The sequence below is a fragment of the Danio aesculapii genome, chromosome 8, assembly GCF_903798145.1.
Source record: "Danio aesculapii chromosome 8, fDanAes4.1, whole genome shotgun sequence".
In the NCBI taxonomy this organism is placed as follows: domain Eukaryota; kingdom Metazoa; phylum Chordata; class Actinopteri; order Cypriniformes; family Danionidae; genus Danio; species Danio aesculapii.
Genome location: NC_079442.1, coordinates 4,529,063 through 4,551,594, shown reverse-complemented (window position 1 = coordinate 4,551,594; position 22,532 = coordinate 4,529,063). Strand labels below are relative to the sequence as shown.

Genomic DNA, 22,532 nt, shown 5'->3' with positions numbered 1-22,532 from the left:
TTCAATTCATTCAAATAAGGGGTCCGAACGAACCGACTCTCTAAATGGAATTGAACTAGTCTAAATTAAAGAAAACACAGGATATTAGCCTAACGACTGGACTACACACACGGAGAGAGAAACACAGAAACAAGATACATTTTGTTTTATTTCTAAATCCTTTGTGTGGACCACGTGTGAGAAAAATGAAACAACGAATCATTTTCAATTCATTCAAATGAGGGGTCCGAACGAACCGACTCTCTAAATGGAATTGAACTTGCCATAATCAGGAACGTATACAGTTTTAAGTAAACTGTTTTAGTTATTTTTTTATATAAAGCAGACAACGTTGTATATTTACCTTATGCCATGTAGTTTACTGATCAACGATTTCTCATTAAATTAATGAGTAAAATTAGTTTTTATTAATATAATTTTTTTAATTAGGCCCGACATTCATGTTGAGATTTTTCTTTAATATTTGAGAAATGGATAAAGTCTTTAAGGTTCCAACAAAAAAACAACTACAAAAAATGCAACACACAGGATAAATCGCATCCAATATTCCTTTATTCATTTTCTTTATTAATCTGGGGTTGCCACAGCGGAATGAACCGCCCGCATCCAATATATATTATACAATTTATGTATATGTATATGTATGTATGTCTAATACAGATTAGGCTATATATAAATAGATATGTAAATTCCATTAAAAATATATATTATGTGTGTTTACACACAAACACAAACATATTATCAGTTTCATAAAACCGAACTGGACTTGCAAAAATAGAAATAATCATTATTAATGTTAAGTAATACGAAGAAATATTAATAGAGTGTATTAAATAAAAAATACATCAGTGCGCGTACATCTAAGAACATCTGAAAGACAGGTGCTCGATCAAGTCAAACAAGAAAGAAAGAGTAAACAGAATCGGCACACTGAAACCTGCAAAAACAATAAATAAATAAATACGCAAATATATAAATAAATAAGTAAATAAATACATAAATTCCTTCATGAATAAAACATTTAATAAATAAATAAATAAATATGCAAATAAATAAATAAATATAAAAATTCCACAAATTCCTGAATAAATAAACATATAAATAATTAAAAGTGCGGGCAGGTAAATAATTAAATAAATTACACGAATGTTGGGGGAATAGAAAATGCTAAACTAAAGCCAGTCAAAAAAATCTAATGGAAATTTTTTTCTAACGATCAACCAATGATGGGCATAAAGACCCCCTTCTAATCATTGATAGATACCCTCTATTAGCATGTTGGGGTGAGGAAAAGTAAATTCGGAATTACGTTCAAGAATGAATAAGGGTTTGAAAGGAGGGAGGGAAATCAACTTTCAGTTTAGCATTTTCTTATTCCCCCAACATTCGTGTAATTTAATTATTAATTAAATTCTTAATCATTTATACATTTATTTATACAGGAATTTGTGGATTTTTCAATACATTATTTATTTGCATATTTTTTATTTTATTTTTTATTCATGCAGGAATGTATGTATTTATTTACTCATTTATTTATATGTTTGCGTATTGATTTATTTGTTGTTTTTGCAGGTTTCGTCCTCCATACCACTTTAGCTCTCAAAAGACAATTTAATTAGACAGTGGAGAGATAAAGTGGCAGATTGAGTTTTTCAATAATGTATTAAATATTATTATTATTAATTAATTAATTATTAATGTATTAATTAACAGAACTAACTCCAGAAAGTATCACATAAAAAACTTGTCAAACTTTCCTAAAAATATTCGCTGCAGTTTGCCCGGCGCGGGCCCGCGGCGTCACGCTGACGTCACCGCGTCGCTGAGATGACGAGCTGCGTGTCTGTGGTAATAATGTGCGCGCTCGTGTTGCCGATTCACATCTCCGCGTGTCTCCCGTGCGTTTAAACCTTTCCAGCGCCGCAAGACACGCATGGAGTTGCGCACCGACGCGGTATTGGCCAGTCTGGAGATGTCGGAGCCGGTGATAAATGACGAGGATTATGAGAGTTTACCCGCTCATGCCTCCCTGGGCACGCACATGACAGCAGGAGCCGTGGCCGGAATACTGGAGCACACAGTCATGTACCCTGTGGATTCAGTCAAGGTACTGTAATGTAAAGTCAGCACAACACACAGAAGAGCGTAAAAACACACACTTAAGATGCGTCAAATGTGCTGTTAGCGCGTGCGCGACGTAGCCTTCAAGCTAACTTCACCGACAAAAGTTAGTCTAGATGACTTAAACGTTCTCGAATGGCTAATAAACAACAACAAAGTTAAAACATAACATTAAGTCTTGCTTTTTTGCAGTTTAAAATTGTAGTCTACAACTTTTGAATGATGAAGTGCTGCTGTTATCTCGGTTTACAGTACAGCACACTTCAGTCAGTGACAGCCACTGAATGTTGAGGTAACGTTGGTTTTATATTCACACATTCAGACTTTCTCCTTAATATAATTTCAGAAAAGTATTAATTACAGTTTCTAAATAGGCAAATCATATTATTTGCCAATGATTATCAAAGTACAGCAGTGTTAACCGTCAAATAAATAGTACTAATGTTGTTTTGAATTCATTCTTACTTGCGATTTCAGACCGAATATTCAAAGTACCATGGTCAACAATATAGGGAGCATCTCACAAGCTGTCATAGTGTCAAAAATGAACGAATGTGTGAATGTAAATTCCACTTTACTTCAATTAGACGAGCACAGATATTTTGAAGAATCCTGAAAACCTGTAACCATTGACTTTCATACTAAGAAAAGCAAATATATGGAAAGTCAACCGGTTTCCACCATTCTTCAAAGTATATACTTTGTGTTCAAAGCGAGTCAATAATGTAAATTCCATGTTTTGAATGATGAAGTGCTGCTGGATTTCAGTTTACAGTACAGCACACTTCAGTCAGGGACAGCCGCTGGAATTGAGGTGACATTAAAGTTCGTTTTATATTCACACATTCAGACTTTCTCCTTAATATCATTTCAGAAAAGTATTGTTTACAGTTTCTAAATGGGCAAATCATATTATTTGCCAATGATTATCAAAGTACAGCAGTGTTAACAGTCAAATAAATAGTGCTAGTAATGTTGTTTTGAAGTCATTCTTACTTGCGATTTCAGACTGAATATTCAAAGTACCATGGTAAACAATATAGGCAGCATCTCACAAGCTGTCACGGTGTTAAAAATGAACGAATGTGTGAATGTAAATCCCACTTAACCTCAATTAGACAAGCACAGATATATTGAAGAATGCTGAAAACCTGTAACCATTGATTTTCATACTAAGAAAAGCAAATATATGGAAAGTCAATGGTTACCGGTTTCCAACATTCTTTAAAGTATATACTTTGTGTTCAAAGCAAGTAAATAATGTAAATACAACATTTGAATGATGAAGTGCTGCTGGATTTCCTCTTGGTTTTATATTTCACACTATTTGTTCAGTGACGACTTACAGTCACAAGCTCTGTATATTGCTTACCATGGTACTTTGAATATTCGGTCTAAAATCTATGTGCAAGTATGAATAAACAACATTAGCACTATTTATTTGACTGTGAGCGATGTTGTACTTCGATAGTCATTGGCTGATATTGTGATTTCACTGTTTAGAATTGGCAAAGAATACTTTTCTGAAATTATATTATTAAGGAGAAAGTCTGAATCTGTGGATATAAAACCAACTTTACCTCTAAATATGGGATTTCTGTCTCGATAGTCTCGGGTCATTTCAAGCTGTCAGGTGATTAAGATATTTTTTTGTTTGGTAAATGCTAATGCTATGTGCTTAAAGTAGTGTGAAACTAGCTACAAGCGTCAAACACGATGTAGACTAATTGTTAAAAGTCAGTAACAAGCATACTTTGTTCATGCAGAAAATGTCTTCATTCATAAGTTGTAGTTGTGGATTTATCAAACAGGCAGAGACTGCTTAAAGCAATAGATCAACCAAAAATTACAATTCTGTCACCATTTACTTGTTTCAAACCTTTGGGAGTCTCTTTCTTTGTTGAACACAAAAGAAAATATTTTGAAGAATGTTGGAAACCTGTAACCATTGACTTCCATAGTAGGAAAAAGAAATCACAAATTCTTTCTTTATTTTATCACCCTTTACTTGTTTCAAATCTTTTGGAGTTTCTTTCTTCTGTTAAACATGCAAAAAATAAATAAATTAATTAATTAATTAATGTTGTAAACCTGTAACCATTGACTTCCATAGTAGGAAAAGAAACGAATCGTAAGTTCTTTCATTTTTTACTCACCCTTTACTTGTTTCAAACCTTCATGAGTTCTTGTTGAAAACACAAAAGAAAGTATTTTGAAGAATGTTGTAAACCTGTAACCATTGACTCCCATAGTAGGAAAAAAATGTCACCGTTTACTCACCCTTTACTTGTTTCAAACCTTCATGAGTTCTGTTGAAAACACAAAAGAAAGTATTTTGAAGAATGTTGTAAACCTGTAACCATTGACTCCCATAGTAGGAAAAAAATGTCACCGTTTACTCACCCTTTACTTGTTTCAAACCTTCATGAGTTCTGTTGAAAACACAAAAGAAAGTATTTTGAAGAATGTTGTAAACCTGTAACCATTGACTTCCATAGTAGGAAAAAACAAACCGTAATTTTTAAACTCATTTAATCGCCCTTTACTTGTTTCAAGTCTTTATGAGTTTCTTCAGTTAAACATGAAAAAAAATTGCTGAATGTTGTAAACTTGTAACCATTGACTCCCATAGTAGGAAAAAAAATATTTCATCGTTTACTCACCCTTTACTTGTTTCAAACCTTCATGAGTTTCTTCTTTTGAACACAAGAGAACATATTTTGAAGAATGTTTTAAACCTGTAACCATTGACTTCCATAGTAAGAAAAACAAACCGTAATTTTCAAACTCATTTAATCGCCCTTTACTTGTTTCAAGTCTTTGAGTTTCTTCCGTTAAACATAAAAAAAAAAACAATTGAAGAATGTTGTTAACTTGTAACCATTGACTCCCATAGTAGGAAAAAAAAATTTAATAGTTTACTCACCCTTTGCTTGTTTCAAACCTTCATGAGTTTCTTCTGTTGAACACAATAGAACATATTTTGAAGAATGTTGGAAACCTGTAACCATTGACTACCATAGTATGAAAAACAAATATATGTACGTCAATGGTTACAGGTTGTCAGCTTTTCTTTTTCTACTTTTGTGTTCAACAGAAGAAAGAAATGGTTTGGAAGCACTCAATAGTGAGCAAATATTGAGTAAATGTACATTTTTGGGTGAACTACCCCGTTTTATTGTATTTGTAATTTACTTCAGATCTTAAAAGTATGTTACAGTATAATTTTTTTAAATCTACTTGCCGGTAATTTGATATTACTGTAATTAAATGCCACTTAAGTGTACTTAAAGGGATAGTTCACCCAAAAATGACAATTTTTCTCATTATTTGTTCACTCTATTACTATCTTTCTTTGTGTTCAACAGAAGAAACTCAAACAGGTTTGGGACAAGTGGAGGATGAGCAAATGATGACAGAGTTTAACATTTCGTTAGGTGAACTATCTCTTTAAAAAGTGTACATTTCATTACTTTTTTATGAAGGTAAAGGGATAGTTCACCTAAAAATTAAAATGTACTCGCTGTTTATTTTCTCTCCCTCAAGTGATTTCAAACCTTTATGACTTTCTTTCTTCTAAGAATATTTAGAATATTTTATTTTAAGATATTTTTGAATATTTTAAAATAAGATATTTTGAAGAATGTTGCAAACCTGTAACTATTGACTTCCATAGTAAGAAAAGCAAATATATGGAAGTCAATGGTTACCAGTTTCCAACATTCCTCAAAATAATTTTTTTGTGTTCAACACAAGTAAATAATGACAGAATTTGTCTTCAAGTGTATTTGTAAAATGTGTCGAAATATTTGATTTTTTTTTATTTTTTATCTTTGTTTTAAAATATTTTTTTCATGCGTTAAAGTACTCTAGTTTTGATCATTAGAGTAAAGTCATTGATTGTAGTTTTAATTTAAACGCTTTCTGATATTACATGTAATTACATATTGGCAATACATTTTAAATGCACTTGCAAATCAATTTTAACTTCATGTGTAATTAAAAATGCTAAATACATCACAAACAGGCTTTATATAAATGACTTCTAATATATCAATAATGCTATAAATTCTTGTCAGTACACGCAATAGTAGAATTTAACTATTTCAAAGAAATTAAAGTCATTAAAAAGAATTTTGAGGGATGTAAACAAAAACAATGGTCCTAACGTATTTCCTGTTTAACATTTTTAATTTCTATAGCTTCCGAAAATCCAAAAAGAGCCACATATTGATCAATAATGTTATGACAGCCGTTTTAAAATTAAGTTATGATTGAATTGCCTCTTGATACAGTTATAAAATAGTTTGATAACAGGTATGTTCTAGGGTCAACGACGTCACCACATTAAAATGGTCAATAGTTTAGTCCTAGTTTCGCGAGTAAAAAAAAAAGATAACTAAAGTTTAAATAATTGGATTTAATATATTTATTTATTTTTATTTAATTGCAAAATAACATCCGATCCAAGTATTTTTTTTTAAAGTATGCTAAAGCATGCTTATTTGGATTTAATATATTTATTTATTTTTATTTAATTGCAAAATAACATCCGATAAGTGTTTTTTTTTTTCAAAGTATGCTAAAGCTTGCTTATTTTGCACATGTTCTATCATGGTCTTTTTGCATTGCACATATTACAGAGAGCCTGTCCTTGAGTAATGTGGATTTAAGTGGGTCAAGGCCATAATGGTGGTAGTTTACAAATGACCCCTTGCTTGGGTGTGAACTTACAACCTTGTAGTTAGCAGAATAGATGTTTGAACGCTAGGCCACAAAGCATTTTAAATTAAGCCCTAATAAAGTTCTCTTGAGGAACAAAAGGTTATTTCTGTTACTTTGCTACTGTGCGTATATTTTATCTGAGATGAGTGTCGTCTCATTATGTCGAGTGGAAATACCAGGGTGTTTTAGCGTGTGACTGCAGCGGTAATCTTCAGGCTAGTCGTGCTCAGGCTTTTAAACAACCCTCCATTCAAACACAAGTCTGCCAGATATTCACTTAACAAAATATTCTGTGCATCAGAGTCTTATCATAGGTATTCTTGCTCTGTTTACGTCTTGACGAACTTTATGGCCAAAAATCAGAATTGATTGTGGGTGGTGGGCTGAAAGCAAATAGAGTATAGCAAACTGTATTACATTAAAGTCACAGAGGTAATTTGTTAATTTATTCATATTTAAAAAATAAACTACTTTAATCGTATTAATAATTATATTTATTTACATTTTATAATGAATTCTTACTATAAAACCACAAATAATCCTGTTTATATCACTATGGAGTTCAATGTAGAATTGACTAGTCAAGCTGCACCTGCCTTTGTCTTGATTTGCTCACCGTGTGCATTGTCCTCTGTCCGTCGAATGCCTATGACTAGGCCCATACGGGCTCTACGCTCGCAGAAATAGGCAGATTTCCGCAAATTTTCGAATTTAATTCGTCACAGTTAATTAATCGTAAAGGCTTCTCAACACCGTGTTTCTGCACGGAACTAAAATGCTGAGGACTCGCCGCCCGCACATGACTGTTTGCTAAAGCTGTATAAGTTTCTGACGGTATGATAACCTTGGATAAATATCACGGTTTCACTATATCATTGCGCTTACAGTGGTATTGCGCTCACTGCACTAAAATATATATATTTTTAAATGTCTGGGTTAAAAACAAAAGCTTTTTTCCCCTTTGAAAACAATATATTCTATTTTTTGAAAGATTTCTGATGTTTTGGAGCAGTAAACATGTCAAGCTATGTAATTCAAATGAATCATTGACTTTTGCTGTCTTCACTCATTTCAAAAACACTGATTTCTTTACAATTTAACATGGCATCTTTGGATAAATTTTCTGCTGGCGATACTGCTGTCCTAAAAAACTAAAGAAATGTAAATAAAAAATCTTACCTTACACCTTAGGAACGGTATTACAGAAAGTCTTGGCTGTTTTAAAACCTTGACTTTTCCAAACCGCAGTAAATCTTGAAAACGGTTTTCATCTCATGCCTTGCTGCGAGTCACGTGACAAGAACTGATCGATCAGCTTCATACTTTGTATGAAATATACACATTTCTACTCCAAAGAGGAACATTACAAAATTAAAATACCCAACAATTTTGTAATGTAGTTGATCAAAAGTGCCTTTCAGACAGAGGTTCAACAGTCTTTGACTACATTTGATCCCTTTAAAAAGGAAATACTTAGCTTAGAGGTGGGCGATATGACGTAAAATTAATATCACGGTATTTTTCATCTTTTGAACGGTGACGGTATAATATCATGGTATTACTTTCAATAGCAAAATAATATACATCTCAAGGAAGAACGGACAAAAGAAAGTCTCACTTCTATCGCTCTTTAAAAGTTTTGGTTTGGGTCATTGTAAATGCTCAGTCTCGTTATGAGCTGATTTTCATTTCCCTGTGTTGGTGGAATTAAGCAGGCGAGTCAGCCGCACCAATTTATGAGCAGACAGAGCAGGATTCTCGCGATGACCACCAGCGCAATTCCACTCTTTGTTATGAGCTGTAGTTTCAGTGTAAACTTAGTAAAGGTGAGTTTCTTTGGCGATGATGTGTACAGTGTTAGATTTTATATTTAGCGGACATTTGCGCTGAACACGCGGCGAATGCAACGCATCAAGATTCAGGCACCTTCTCCGAAAACACTCGATTGATCTCAGCTGGCGGATCAACATTTACCTCATGTCATGATCGCTGTCATCTGCGCCATTATTATTATTATTATAACTTTAGGTGAGGTTTGCAAACCTCTGCACTTTTCACTCTTCAGCCGTTTGCATTTCCTGCGGTAACAAAAGCTCCGTTATCTGACAGCGGGAAGCGTTGAGTGACTGACAGCTAATATGAACCAATACAGCGGCAGGGTAGAGCAATTCAGCAAGTTTTTAGAGAAAATCAAATCAGATTGCACTACAACCATTATATTCAGTCGCACAAATTATCCCAAATATATTATGAGGGCGCATAGATTACATTTCGGCCACTCATGCGACCAAAATGGTTGCAATTTCGAGCCCTGTAGTATAAGGACATGTATTCAGACCACAACTGAACGTTTAAAGAAAATTGAATGCCTTATTATTTAGAATTAGCTGTTATTGATGTAAATGCAGCCGTTCAAGGCGCATAATTGATTTATTACGGTATTGACGGTATTAGAAAATCCATGTCGTGGCGCAATGTCACACCGGTGATGACTATGACACCGGTGTACCGCCCACCCCTAACTTAGCTAATATGTATAGATTTACATTAGACAAATACTATTTTTAATACTTAATAGTTTTATTTATTTATTGTTCTGACATTTATTTTCAGTGTAAAATTATTACTCGTGTTTAAATGTCACTTGTTTTTAAGTCCAAATGGACAATTGTTTTACTTTTATTATTGATTTGTGCTGCATTATCTGGTTAATAAACAGCAATAAATTACACTTTAACATAAGGAATTTTCATGTGATTTTCTAAACTAGTGGTGTTTTAAAGTTAAATTGCATGAATGCATAATAATCGTGATAACCGTGATTATTCCTCAGACTATAATCATACAAACAAAATCTATAATCGTTGCATCCCCATGATCCACTATGATTTGCGCTATTTAAAAAAACAAATAGGCAAAACAAAGATATTATGTTAATTACAAAAATTATATATATATATATATATATATATATATATATATATATATATATATATATATATATATATATATATATATATATATATATATATATATATATATATATATATATATATATACACTTAATGATCGTGGTTATTTTCTGACCACATGGCTGTTTAAAAAGAAAACAGGGATTATTTGAGAGGCAGAAACAAATTGAATAAAGATTTTTGTTCTGATTTTTTAATAGAGTTGCACTGAGTTTTAATTTCACATTGTTTTAAAAATCCCAAATCACATGCTCAAAAAAGACACACATAATGTTTTCTCACGATGAAACATCATCCAGAGAAAGATTCACCCTTTGTCTTATAAACGGCGCACTTCTCTGTGATCCTTGACCAAGTTTTCTTTTCTTTTTGTTCTCAGTGTCTGTCGTCATTTTCTAACACTCACCCATGAGCACACAAACCAATTACAGCCCAGTTCCTTCCAGGTAAAGTCCACGGCCTCAGCCGGTCAGGCATCATCAGCCGCGTCTCGTTGGTTATGTGCTCTACAGACACGTAGTATTCGCAGCTCCCAGACGCTCAGCGCTATGAATGAGTGAAATTTGGCAGCCACTGAGGAAACATTGACAATAGCCTACGCAAGTCCCACAGAATAGATGCGGAGGGAATCTGGCACCGTGACCGATCACTTTCACTCACTATAAAGACAAGGTTTGGGCACATTTGTTAAAGGAACACTCCACTTATTTAAAAAAATGCTAATTTTACAAGTCCCTAGAGTTAAACATTTGAGTGTTACCAGTTATGAATCCATTCAGAAGATCTCAGAGTCTGGCAGGAGCACTTTTAGCTTAGCTTAGCTTAAATCATTGAAACAGATTAGACCATTAGCATTTGACTCAAAAATGAGCAAGCACGTTTTGGTGATTGTTCTATTTAAAGCTTGACTCCTCTGTATTTACATTTTGCACTTGAGACTGACAGAAAATGAAAAGTTGCTATTTTCTAGGCCAATAGGGCTAGGATCTGTACTCCCAATCTGACGTAATTATTAAGTCCTGGAACGGCAGGAAGTTTTTTGATTATTACGCCAGAATAAGAGTACAGTTCCTAGCCATATCAGCCTAATAATTAGCAACTTTTCATTTTTGGTCTTACTACACAACATAACCACAGAAGAGTCCAATTTTATGTAAGAAAATAATAAAAACGCTGATCATTTTGAGTTAGATGCTAATGGTCTAATCTGATTCAATGATTTATGCTAAGCTAAGCTAAAAGTGCTCCTGCCAGACCCAGAGATCGACTGAATGTATTAAAAAATGGTACAACTCAACATTTTAACACTATAGAGGAGCCTTAAAATATTATATATAGAAAAAAGTGGAGTGCTCCTTTTAGAAAAATCATTCATATATGAGCTCTGGATTGGATGTGTATATTTATATATACATTTATACACTGTAAGATATCTATATATATATATATATATATATATATATATATATATATATATATATATATATATATATATATATATCTTACAGTGTATAAATGTGTATATTTATATATTAATAGTGAAATTGTTTAATTGTTACATCCCTAACTGCAACTAGTTTTAGTTTAATTACAGTAATACAGAGAATAAACGAGTGCGTAATTTTTATTTTATAATAATTTCAAAAATATATGTATTTATTGTATTTTTATATATTTTTTCTTTTAAATTTTTTTTTATTAATATTTTTTGTTTATTTTTATTTATTTATTTTTAATTATTTTTAATAATTTTTTTTATATTTTAATTTTATTTATTTATTTATTTTATTAGTTTTTTAAAGATGTATTTTATATATATATATATATATATATATATATATAAGAGATTTAGAGAATAAGATTTAAAAAAAGGTTTTTAAAAATATGACTATTTAAAGCTAGACACTTCTGTAGGTACATCATTTTCGAAGACTGACAGAAAATGAAAATGCTGCTATTTTCTAGGCCGATATGTCTAGGAACTACATTTGAAGCATATCAATTTTTTTAATTGTCCATAATGAGGCTGCACAATATAGTTTCAGCATCAATATCGCAATTTGTCTATTCACAATACTCACAACGCAAAGATACGCAGTGTTGAGTTAGCGTTACAGTTTATTAATAGTTCATTATACCAGAAACCACAGGTCAAGGCACATGGGATTTGTGGAGTCACTGTTTTTAAGGCCTGTGATGTGAACGCTTTTATAATGTTTAAACCATTCAGAGACAAGAAATTGTACCCTTTGTAATTTTAATAAAAAATAATGTAGTGTTATTTTACATTTAATTATTCTATACAAATACCTGTAAGACTACCTAGAAAACCCTAAAGCACTGTTTATTTCACTTTAATCTTTGCTCCATTGTGTTTTTTTATGTCTGAAGTGTGTTAATTATATGTATATAACAAATGATTTAAAAATATATGTATATAAAATAATATAAATGCCTACACATGATTTATTCCCCTACAAAACTATCCCAATCATTCTAAATTAAGACTTTCCAAATGCTATTTTAAGCCTTTTGCTAATGCTATTTAATCTGGGGAAATTCTATTCATATCACAATTTATAAAATCACAGAGACAAACAATTCCTGTATTGTGCAGCCCTAGTCCATAGACTAAAATTGGTGGTCTAAAATTGAATAGCTTTAGGCTAACTATGATGAAAGGTGATGATCCACTTCAAATGTTAACTACTGTATACTCTCTTTCCGGTGTAATAATCAAGAAACCTCAGGCGCTGAGTAATATCATTGTGTATGCTGCATTCGTGATTCAGCAGCAAGTTTCTTGATTATTACGCCAGAATGCGAGTATAGTCCCTAGCTTTTTTGGCATAGAAAAGAGCAACATTTTATTTTCTGTCAGTAGACAAAAATCTTTTCTTTTATTTATGAGATGCTAATGGTCTAATCCGATTCTATGAATTATGCTAAGCTAAGCTAAAAGTGCTCCCACCAGGGATTGAGATTGCCTGAATGGATTCAAAAATGATAAAACTCATTGACGAATAAAGTGCGGTTAATAGTGAAATTGTTTAATTGTTACATCCCTCACTGTAACTAGTTTTAGTTTAATTACAGTGGTACAGAGAATAAATGAGAGAGAAATAAATTTGTATTTCAAAAATATATATATATATTTATTTTTTATTTATTTTTGTATTTGTATAATTAAAAAAAAATCATTTATTATTATTTTTGTTTATTTTTATTTTATTTATTTTTGAAATTTTTATTTATTATTTATTTTTGTTTTTTTTAATATTTTTTATATTTTAATTTTATATATTTATTTTATTGTTAGTTTTTAAAGATGTATTTATTATATATTTATTTTTTTATTCTATTATTATTTTTTATTTATTTGTTTTTTAGGTTTTTTATATTTACATTTTATTTATTTATTTTATCATAAATTATTTTAAAGATGTATTTATTATATATTTATTTTTTATTTTATTATTTTTAAAGAGGCTAAAATTATTAAACTTTTATTAATATTATTGAAACAGCTTTTATTCCATCCAAACTTAGTTATTTTACCAGAAGAAGTAATATTATAGGAAATACTGTGAAAATCTCCTTTCGCTGTTAAAAATCCCTTTAATATATATGTGTGTGTTATATTTTGTCTGTTATCACTCTTTTATCGCTACAGAAGATAAAGTCAGACTTTCAATGATTTGTGTGACACGTCAGTAAATCATTTGTCAAACATCCAGAACGAGATTAGTTTCCAACACTTCCTCTAAGCTTTTTGTCCATTGAAAAAAAGTCTTCAGAAAGCCAACATGTGATTTATATGAGCTGTGAGTATGCAGAGTGTTTCTGACTGACATTCTCAACTGCTTTAAAGCAAACTAGAACTTTGTTAATGGATTATAACTGAACGTTGACTGATTGACTCAAAAGTGATGTTGCAATGCTGTTACTGGAGTCTGTCTGTGTAGTAATGATTCAGGCTCTTCAGTGAAACTGGAATTTCCAGAGTGTGTGAAATTGTGGGAGATCTGACAGCTGCAAGGGGTTTGCCACTTCCTCCAGGCACCTGTAAAAGCACTTCAGGACACTTGGCTGACAGTCAAACTCCTCTCGATGTACGACCTTTACTCGCACACTACCTCTCTCTGTGGTCATTCATTCACCACCACTATGGTGGCGCTTTAAATGAAGAAACAGCGGGAATTTTTCCACTAATATTTAATCTTTCATTTTAGCCGGGATGTTAAATCCTATTATTAAACAGCTGTCTGGAATGCTCGCTTCTGATTGGTCAGTTGCAACATTCCAGTGACCGTTATTCCTAGTTAACAACATCTAAATAACGCAGGCTGTGAGTAATGCGCAGGTTAGTGTATACTCCATCAGCTGTTTTCCTTTTTCTCCGATTTCTAGGGCTGTGCAATTAATTGAAATTCAATTTTGATTTCGATTTTGGTCTCCAACGATTATGAAAGCACGTGAAATAAAGAAAAGCAAATCATGGCTTTTGAGAATCTATTTTAAATCAGGCACATTTTAAGGAACGGATTTATTTTATTTTTATTTTATTTTATTTTATTTTATTTTATTTTATTTTATTTTATTTTATTTTATTTTATTTTATTTTATTTTATTTTATTTTATTTTATTTTAGAAAATGCCCATCCCTATTATTAAAGATGTATTCCAAAGTTTTTTTTTATTTTTTTTTACAAATAGTATATTTTAATGGAATATTGTGGTATTTATCAGAAATAACTGTGATAAATGAAATCCACCAATAGCTAACCACGACTGTCCAATCAGTTTCTCATAGACTCAATCAAGTCATGTTGCATTACATTTATATTGTCATGTCTGCAAAACTGTTATTTTCTTCATACTAAGGAAAAAAACATTGTCAAACTTTCATTTCATACTGGCCTAAGTTAATACCCTTTCAAATCTTTTTGCAGTCTGTGGTTTTTGCATGTGTTATTCCTCTAGAAGAAGTTTATTTGTCAAGCTTATGCGGTTTTGTTATGTGTGTGCAGTACAGTCACTTCAGTGATTCAGAGAGATAGAGCAAGAGCAGAAGAACCAGAATAGAGAAACCGGATGAATGACAGTGCTTTTTTCCTCTTCATACACTAACCCAAAAATAAACACATTACACACAACACATGCTCTGTTTGGTTTTGTATTGCATAAAGTGGAGATTGTAATGGTTAAAGTGTTTTTTTTTTTAAACTTTCAGGCCTTCTGACTTGTTTAATAGCCATGGCATTTAGTAAATTTTTTAATAGTTACAATATAAAAAATATCAATAAATGAGCAGTTTTCTATGTTATTTAATTTTTGCTTTTTAATTTTTCCCTCATTATTCATAATTTTGAATTGCATTATGGGACATTGATCTGTCTTCCAACAACTTTTAACCTTTCAATTAACTTTTAAACTTTCAATATATATATATATATATATATATATATATATATATATATATATATATATATATATATATATATATATATATATATATATGTATATATATATATATATATGTATATATATATATATATATATATATATGTATATATATATATATATATATGTATATATATATATATATATATATATATATGTATATATATATATATATATGTATATATATATATATATATATGTATCTATATCTATGTATATATATATATATATATGTATATATATATATATATATATATGTATATATGTATATATATATATATGTATATATGTATATATATATATATATATATATATGTATATATATATATATATATATGTATATATATATATGTATATTTAAAACCTTTAAAGTTTGAAAAAGTGACTCACTTTTTAATAGTTTAAAGAGCTATATTGTCTGGGTTGGTGCTGTATATTACGCTACAAAAACCTTGTAACAAGCGGCCAGGACATTTTCTCTTATTTTACAGACTTATTTCTCTAGATATTATTTCTTATACATTTTTTTATTCCTTTATTTCCCTTTTTAAATGTTATTTAGAAAAAAAAAGACAGAAGAGGAAGTAAAAAACAAGCAAAAAACAAAACAAAGAACAAAGCGCTTGTCATAGTGGTTACAAAATCAAGTCACCACACATTTGAAGCACAGTATCACATATATTTTACAATGACATACTTTGCCAATACTTGTTTCACTTTTTTGAATCAAGTCTTCGGTAAAAAGTCTCTCCATACAGTGTATTTCCTTTACAATTCCTTACCATTGAGTCCTTTTTGGAGGATCAACCTGAAAGCATTTTCGAGTTATGGCTTTTCAGCTACTTACCAAAACTATTTGAGTTAACAGTTGAAACAGTTTCTGGATGTAATGTAATAAAAGACTAGTCCAATTCTTCTCCAATTATCTTTTTTATTTCAGTCGCTACTTTATTCCAGAAGGGCTGTATTTTTTGGCAAGCCCAAAAAAATATGAAAGCCATTGAGGCTTTACATTGTCTCCAACGAGAGCTCAAACTTTTAATACCTGTACACAATGCAGACAGTTTAGGAGTTATAAAGATTTAGACTCCTCATTAGGGCTGTGCGATTAATCGAAATCAAATCACAATCGCGGTTTGAAACGTTGCAATTAGCTAATCGCAAGAGGCTGCAATATGAAATATATATGTCTTATATAATTCCCCCCACCCAGAGCAAATGCGTGACTGCCGTCTGTGTGTGGCTGTCTTACTAGCCAATTGAATGAGCTCTTTTTTTGTTCTGCCCAATTAGAAATGTGCAACCAAACTATGCGGAATGCCCACAATAAAAAGCGTGGACAAGTGGGACGATGGTGTCTGCCGCTTCAGAAGCATTGATAGACAAATTTATATCAAAGAAAAGCAGCGTGTTGGTAATATGGGAATATTTTGGTTTCAAAGTTACAGACACTGAACAAAAACTGGTCAATTGTAAAAGCTGTTGCAAAATTGTTGCCAAAGCATGAGGAAATGCAACAACCAAGACCTATAAAATCACCACAGACGCCACGTGATAACTAATGCCATAACTCACTACTGTTTGCTCTAGATAAAAAGCAATGTTTAATTTCTACATTTGAATAAACGTTTGAGTAAGTTAACATCTTTTCAGTTCCCTTTTTTTGACAAACACTCACTGCATTTTAACAGTAAGAAGCTACAATACAGAATATTGAGCTGAAGCTTGACTACGAAATTTAATCACAAATAAAATCGAATATCTGTTAACAAAAATTGCAATTAGATATTTTCCCCAAATCGCACAGCCACACTCCTCATCAGATTTGTTTTTTCAAACTCTCTCCAAGCTCTCAAGTTTGTGGTTTAAGTCTGACACACAGCATCTGTCCAGTCTTCCTCTGTTATTTGTTCGACTCTTTCTCTCACTTTTGTTTAATGTAATTTAATGAATAAATCTCATGGTTTTGTACATTTTGTATTTAAATCTAACTACTAAAATATGAATAAAAGTCACTTTGTTAAACTGTAGAGTTGACTTTCAACATCCAAAGTGGACTGAGAACCGTAAATAAACCAAAAACACTTGTGAATCACAAAATACAGAAACTGTTCATATTTTTACAGTGTACTTATTTAGATTGTACTTCCCAGTTTGGTAACTCTTTATAATAACTACACAATATGAATCATTTATTAAGCATTAGCAAATAGTGAACTCATTATCTGTTAAGCATTAACTCTACATTAATAAACGTTAGTAAGCAGTTTATAACTGCAACTACAAATGCTGTATTCCTGACTTATAACCACATTTATAATGTGCTTAATAATTGTACTTTCATACTTTGTTAATGATTTATTTTTCATTTCTAAATTAAGTATTGCATTATTTACAAACCAGTTATTTAGGCATTATTGGTGTTTTTTTAAGATCATTCAGAATGAGTTGGTAAATGATTAATAAACTATTAAAATTACCATTTATAATTTTTATTATTCAGGCATATACTAATCGTTAATCTGTAGTTTAATAAATGCTTTATTAACTCAATTTCATCTAGTTTTGTGACCTAATCTAAAGTGAGGACTATTTATGCTTTATAAATCCCTTATAAATGACAATTAAAGGCTCAGTTATATTCTAAACAGGAAAAAAGAACATAAACGACATTATTCATTCCTGTTCGTTTGAAGATACACAAATAAAACTAAAATAAAATCACTGTACAGTTTAAACATTGCATCATATTATATTGTCAAATTATGATATTGTGTCTGTGCCTATGGCGTAGTGGAAAGTGCACATACACTCCAGTGTTCGCGGCAACACGGGTTCGATTCCCGCCTCAAGGTCCTGTGCCGATCATTCCCACACTTTCCTGTCAATTCTCTCTTCTGTCCTGTTAAAATAAAGGTGAAAACCCCAAATATATATATATATATATATATATATATATATATATATATATATATTATTATTATTATTATTATTATTATTATTATTATTATTATTATTATTATTATTATTATTATTATTATTATATAAAAATTTATAAAAATTATTATATAAAATTATATTCATTATATTGTTGTTGTTTTATCCAATTTTATGTCGTATTTTGACACTCCTGTTATTCAGCAATGTTTAAACTTTTTAGATAAGATTGCAAAGATTATTGTTCATTTGAGACCAAGCCTTTAATTGTCAATTATAAGGGGTTTATAAAGCATTTCTAGTCCTCACTTTAGGTCACAAACTGGATGAAGTTGATTTAATAAAGCATTTATTAACATGCGTAGTAACCATTACTATATGCCTGAATAATATGATATATAAACGTTAATTTCAATTGACCTTATTCTACAATGCGGAAGTGCGCTCGTTTTTGCCATTGTTTTAGGACTTCGGATTCAGCTGCCTATGGGAGAAATGACTAGAAATGATAAACGGCAGAAAACGATCACTACTCGCTCTACAAACAAGTGCTTGCATGACCATGCATACAAAGTAGAATAATATAATAAGAAAATATTTAGTTTGCAACATCAAGCAGCAAAACGAGCTGTTTTTAATATCTAAAAATAAATGGAAGTGAATGAGACCGGAAGTCTCGAGCCAAAAAGATTCAAATGGCTGCGCCCACTCGTACGCGGAGAATAAGGTAAATAGTTTATTAATCATTTACTAACTCATTCTGATTTATCTTAAACCCCCCAACTACTCTTAAATACAACTGGTTTGTAAATAATGCAATACTTTAGTAATGAAAAATAAATCATTAACAACGTATGAAATTACAGTTAAGCACATTATAAACGTGGTTGTAAGTCAAGAATACAGCATTTGTAGCTGCAGTTATAAACTGCTTACTAACGTTTATTAATGTAGAGTTAATGCTTAACAGATAATGAATTCATTAGATGCTAATGCTTAATAAACGATTCATAGTGTGTAGTTATGATAAAGTGTTACCCACAGTTCTTATTGCCGATTAAATTTCTTTGATTGCATGGCATTGGATGCTGCAATATTTTAAGCCATACAAACATTCTCTCTCAGCCAAAAGAGCCAGATATTTGATCAGCCAAATTTCAGATATTTCCCTCCCTCGATATTCAGATTTTTCACATTTTTTTTTCCCCTAAAGATTAAAATATTATAACCGAAGATTGATTGACCCAAACATGATACAGATTAAAGACTATTAAGTAACAATTAATCGTAAAAAATAAAACGCTGTCTAACAGAGGGCCGGTTTGAGCCTCTCCACATGGGTGGGACAGCCACAGCTCGTAATCTCACACTTGCAGAAGGGCGTGAAGGTACAACGGTGTCTCTTGCGTTTGGGGCGGGACGTTGAAGATTAACTGGCCATTATAAACACATGCGTGCAATACAGACAAGCGCTCCTGTCAGGACTGTCACCTCTGATGCAACAGATGCTTGATAACAGCCAAGTTTGTTAATTGTTGATGTAATGTCACTTCAGGATGGCTGCAAGTAGAGAAGAACATTTCTGTTTCCAGTTAGAGCTACACAATACACTGCCTGACAAAAGTCTTGTCGTGGATCCCAGTTGTAAGAGCAACAAATAATAACTTGACTTCTAGTTGATGATTTTGAAAAGTGGCAGAAGGGAGATTTTTACTGATGAATCCTCTGTTGAACTGCATCCCAAATACTGTAGAAGACCTATTGGAACCCATGGACCCAAGACTCAAAGAAATCAGTCAAGTTTGGTGAAGAAAAATCATGGTTTGGGGTTACATTCAGTTTGGGGGCGTGCGAGAGATCAGCAGAGGGGATGGCAACATCAACAGCCTGAGGTATCAAGACATTTGTGCTGCCCATTACATTACAAACCACAGGAGAGGGCAAATTCTTCAGCAAGATAGCGCTCCTTCTCATACTTCAGCCTCCACATCAAAGCTCCTGAAAGCGAAGAAGGTCAAGGTGCTCCAGGATTTTTGTCTAAGCAAAGTCAGACCATACAATCATACGTGATTAACATGGTTATTTGAGTTACTGTTGCCTTTCTATCAGCTGGAACCAGTCTGGCCATTCTCCTCTGATCTCTGGCATCAACAAGGCATTTGCGCCCACAGAACTGCCGCTCACTGGATATATATATATATTTTTTTTTTTTGGACCATTCTCTGTAAACCCCAGAGATAATTGTGCATGAAAATCCCAGTAGATCAGCAGTTTCTGAAATACTCATACCAGCCCGTCTGGCACCAACAACCAAGCCACATTCAAAGTCATATAAATCACCTTTCTTCCCCATTCTGATGCTTGATTTGAACTGCAGCAGATCGTCTTGACCATGTCTACATGCTTAAGTGTTTTGAGTTACTGCCATGTGATTGGCTGATAAGAAATTTGTTGAGGAGTTGTACCTAATAAAGTGGCCAGTTAGTGTATATCACAGAATAAAAAAAATATCACAATGCAGTTTTTTCCAATGCCATCCAGCTCTAGTTACAATAAGTGGAGACAACATACAGAAAGCCCAATTCGTATAATTAAAAAAAGTGTTTTGTTTTTCAAATTGGTAACATCATGTTAAAAATTACTACATAATACATCGAAATCCTTAAAAGTTATAAAAAAATATGGAAAGTTTGTGAAGATAAGCGTACATGAAAAAGATATGGAAGCCCATTTCCACCTGGTAAGAATAAAAATGATACCTTAAAGTCTAAATTAAAGTCTAAATAGCCTAGTGGTTAGTGCGTCGACATATAGCGTCCAGGTGTTCGCGGCGACCCGAGTTTGATTCCCGGCTTGAGGTCCTTTGCCGATTCTTCCCCTCTCTCTGCTCCCTATACTTTCCTGTCTGTTAATCTCCACTGTCCTGTCAATAAAAGTGAAAACCCCTAAAAAATAATTATATAAAAAAAGAAAAGTTTAAATTTAAACGTAATAACTTAAGAACAGAAAATTATGAAATAATAAGCTAAATAATTATAACTTCCAAAGTCGAAATCCAATCTGAAGTTTTTTTTTTTTTTCAGTGTAAGAAGTTGGTTTTGTCTGAGGAAGTAAACCCATTGGGCTTTGTTCAGTTTCAGTGTATTATGTGTCCTGTTTGACTTCATTTGTGGAAACCATGTTGGCTTACTGTGGTGTATTTAGTTGTTCTTTGATCCCTTCCCAATGCACAGAAATGCATTTCTGAAATACTTTTGATTTTAAAGACATTGCGGTCCGTGTTGTGGGCCGTTAAATTAATCTGAAAAAGATCAGCGTTTTTTTTTCCTCAACATCTGATGAATGTTTTCAGTGAGATCTGTTATCCCAGCATGCTCCATTTGCTGTTTGATGACAGAGGTTGTATAATGATAGTTTAGGGCCAATTAAAATAGATCCGGGTGTTTGTGTAGGTTTTATTTAAAGAGCAGCCAACGAAACCCTTTTGATTAGCTGTAATGATATCTTGTTCAAAGTAAGCCCTAACTGCTCACTCTGGTTTATCCAGTGTTTGGCTGGAATTCGAAGGGATAATGGAGGAAAATAATGGGAAAAAAGTTAAAGTGTTTTGGCTCATTTAAAAGCTTAAATGATTATTCTCCTTTAGGCATGGGCCAGTATAAGATTCTGACGGTATGATAACCTTGGAAATAGTTATCACGGTTTGATGGAATTGTGATTACTACTCTAAAATATATTGTTTTTAAATGTCTGGGTAGAAAACAACAACTTTTTCCCCCTTTGAACACAATATATTATATTTTAAGAAAAACATTTATAATATTCTGGAACAGTAAATAATTAAAATCATTGACTTCTGCTCTCTTCATTAGTTTCAAAAACACAGATTTTTTTTACAATTAGTATTACAAACAGTATCTTCGGATATCCCTGCTGGAGATACTGTTTTCCAAAAATTGTAAATAAAAAAAAATCATACACCTACCTTAGGAACGGGATAGTAGAACATTTTAAAACCTTGACTTTTCCAGACCGAGATTTACCTTGAAAACGGTTATCGTCACATGTCTATTCTACTTCATCATCAAACTTCTAGAGCTGTGCAACATTGAAAAATGTCTATATTTTGGAATCTGAATATTTTGGTTTTGTGCTGGTCTTGGCTGGTTTAGGACTATCATGGGTAAATCTAACTTACATAGGCTCATTGGAAAAAACCTGCTTTAGACTACTTGAATTGTTAAAGAACCAAAACCTAGGGTCAGACAGAATCTGCTGACATTTTTTGCTATTTCTGTCCAGAATTTAGTA

General features: G+C 31.9%; 1 protein-coding gene across 1 annotated transcript in view; it reads left to right on the top strand.

The window, feature by feature from the left end:
* Positions 1 to 1,842: 1,842 nt before the first annotated feature.
* slc25a37 (solute carrier family 25 member 37) overlaps positions 1,843 to 22,532 on the top strand; it is a 33,405-nt gene continuing 12,715 nt past the window's right edge. The window contains exon 1 of the mRNA XM_056464264.1: positions 1,843 to 2,110. Coding sequence (XP_056320239.1) covers positions 1,937 to 2,110 — 174 coding nt within the window. The 5' untranslated portion in view covers positions 1,843 to 1,936. The remainder of the gene's footprint in view (positions 2,111 to 22,532) is intronic.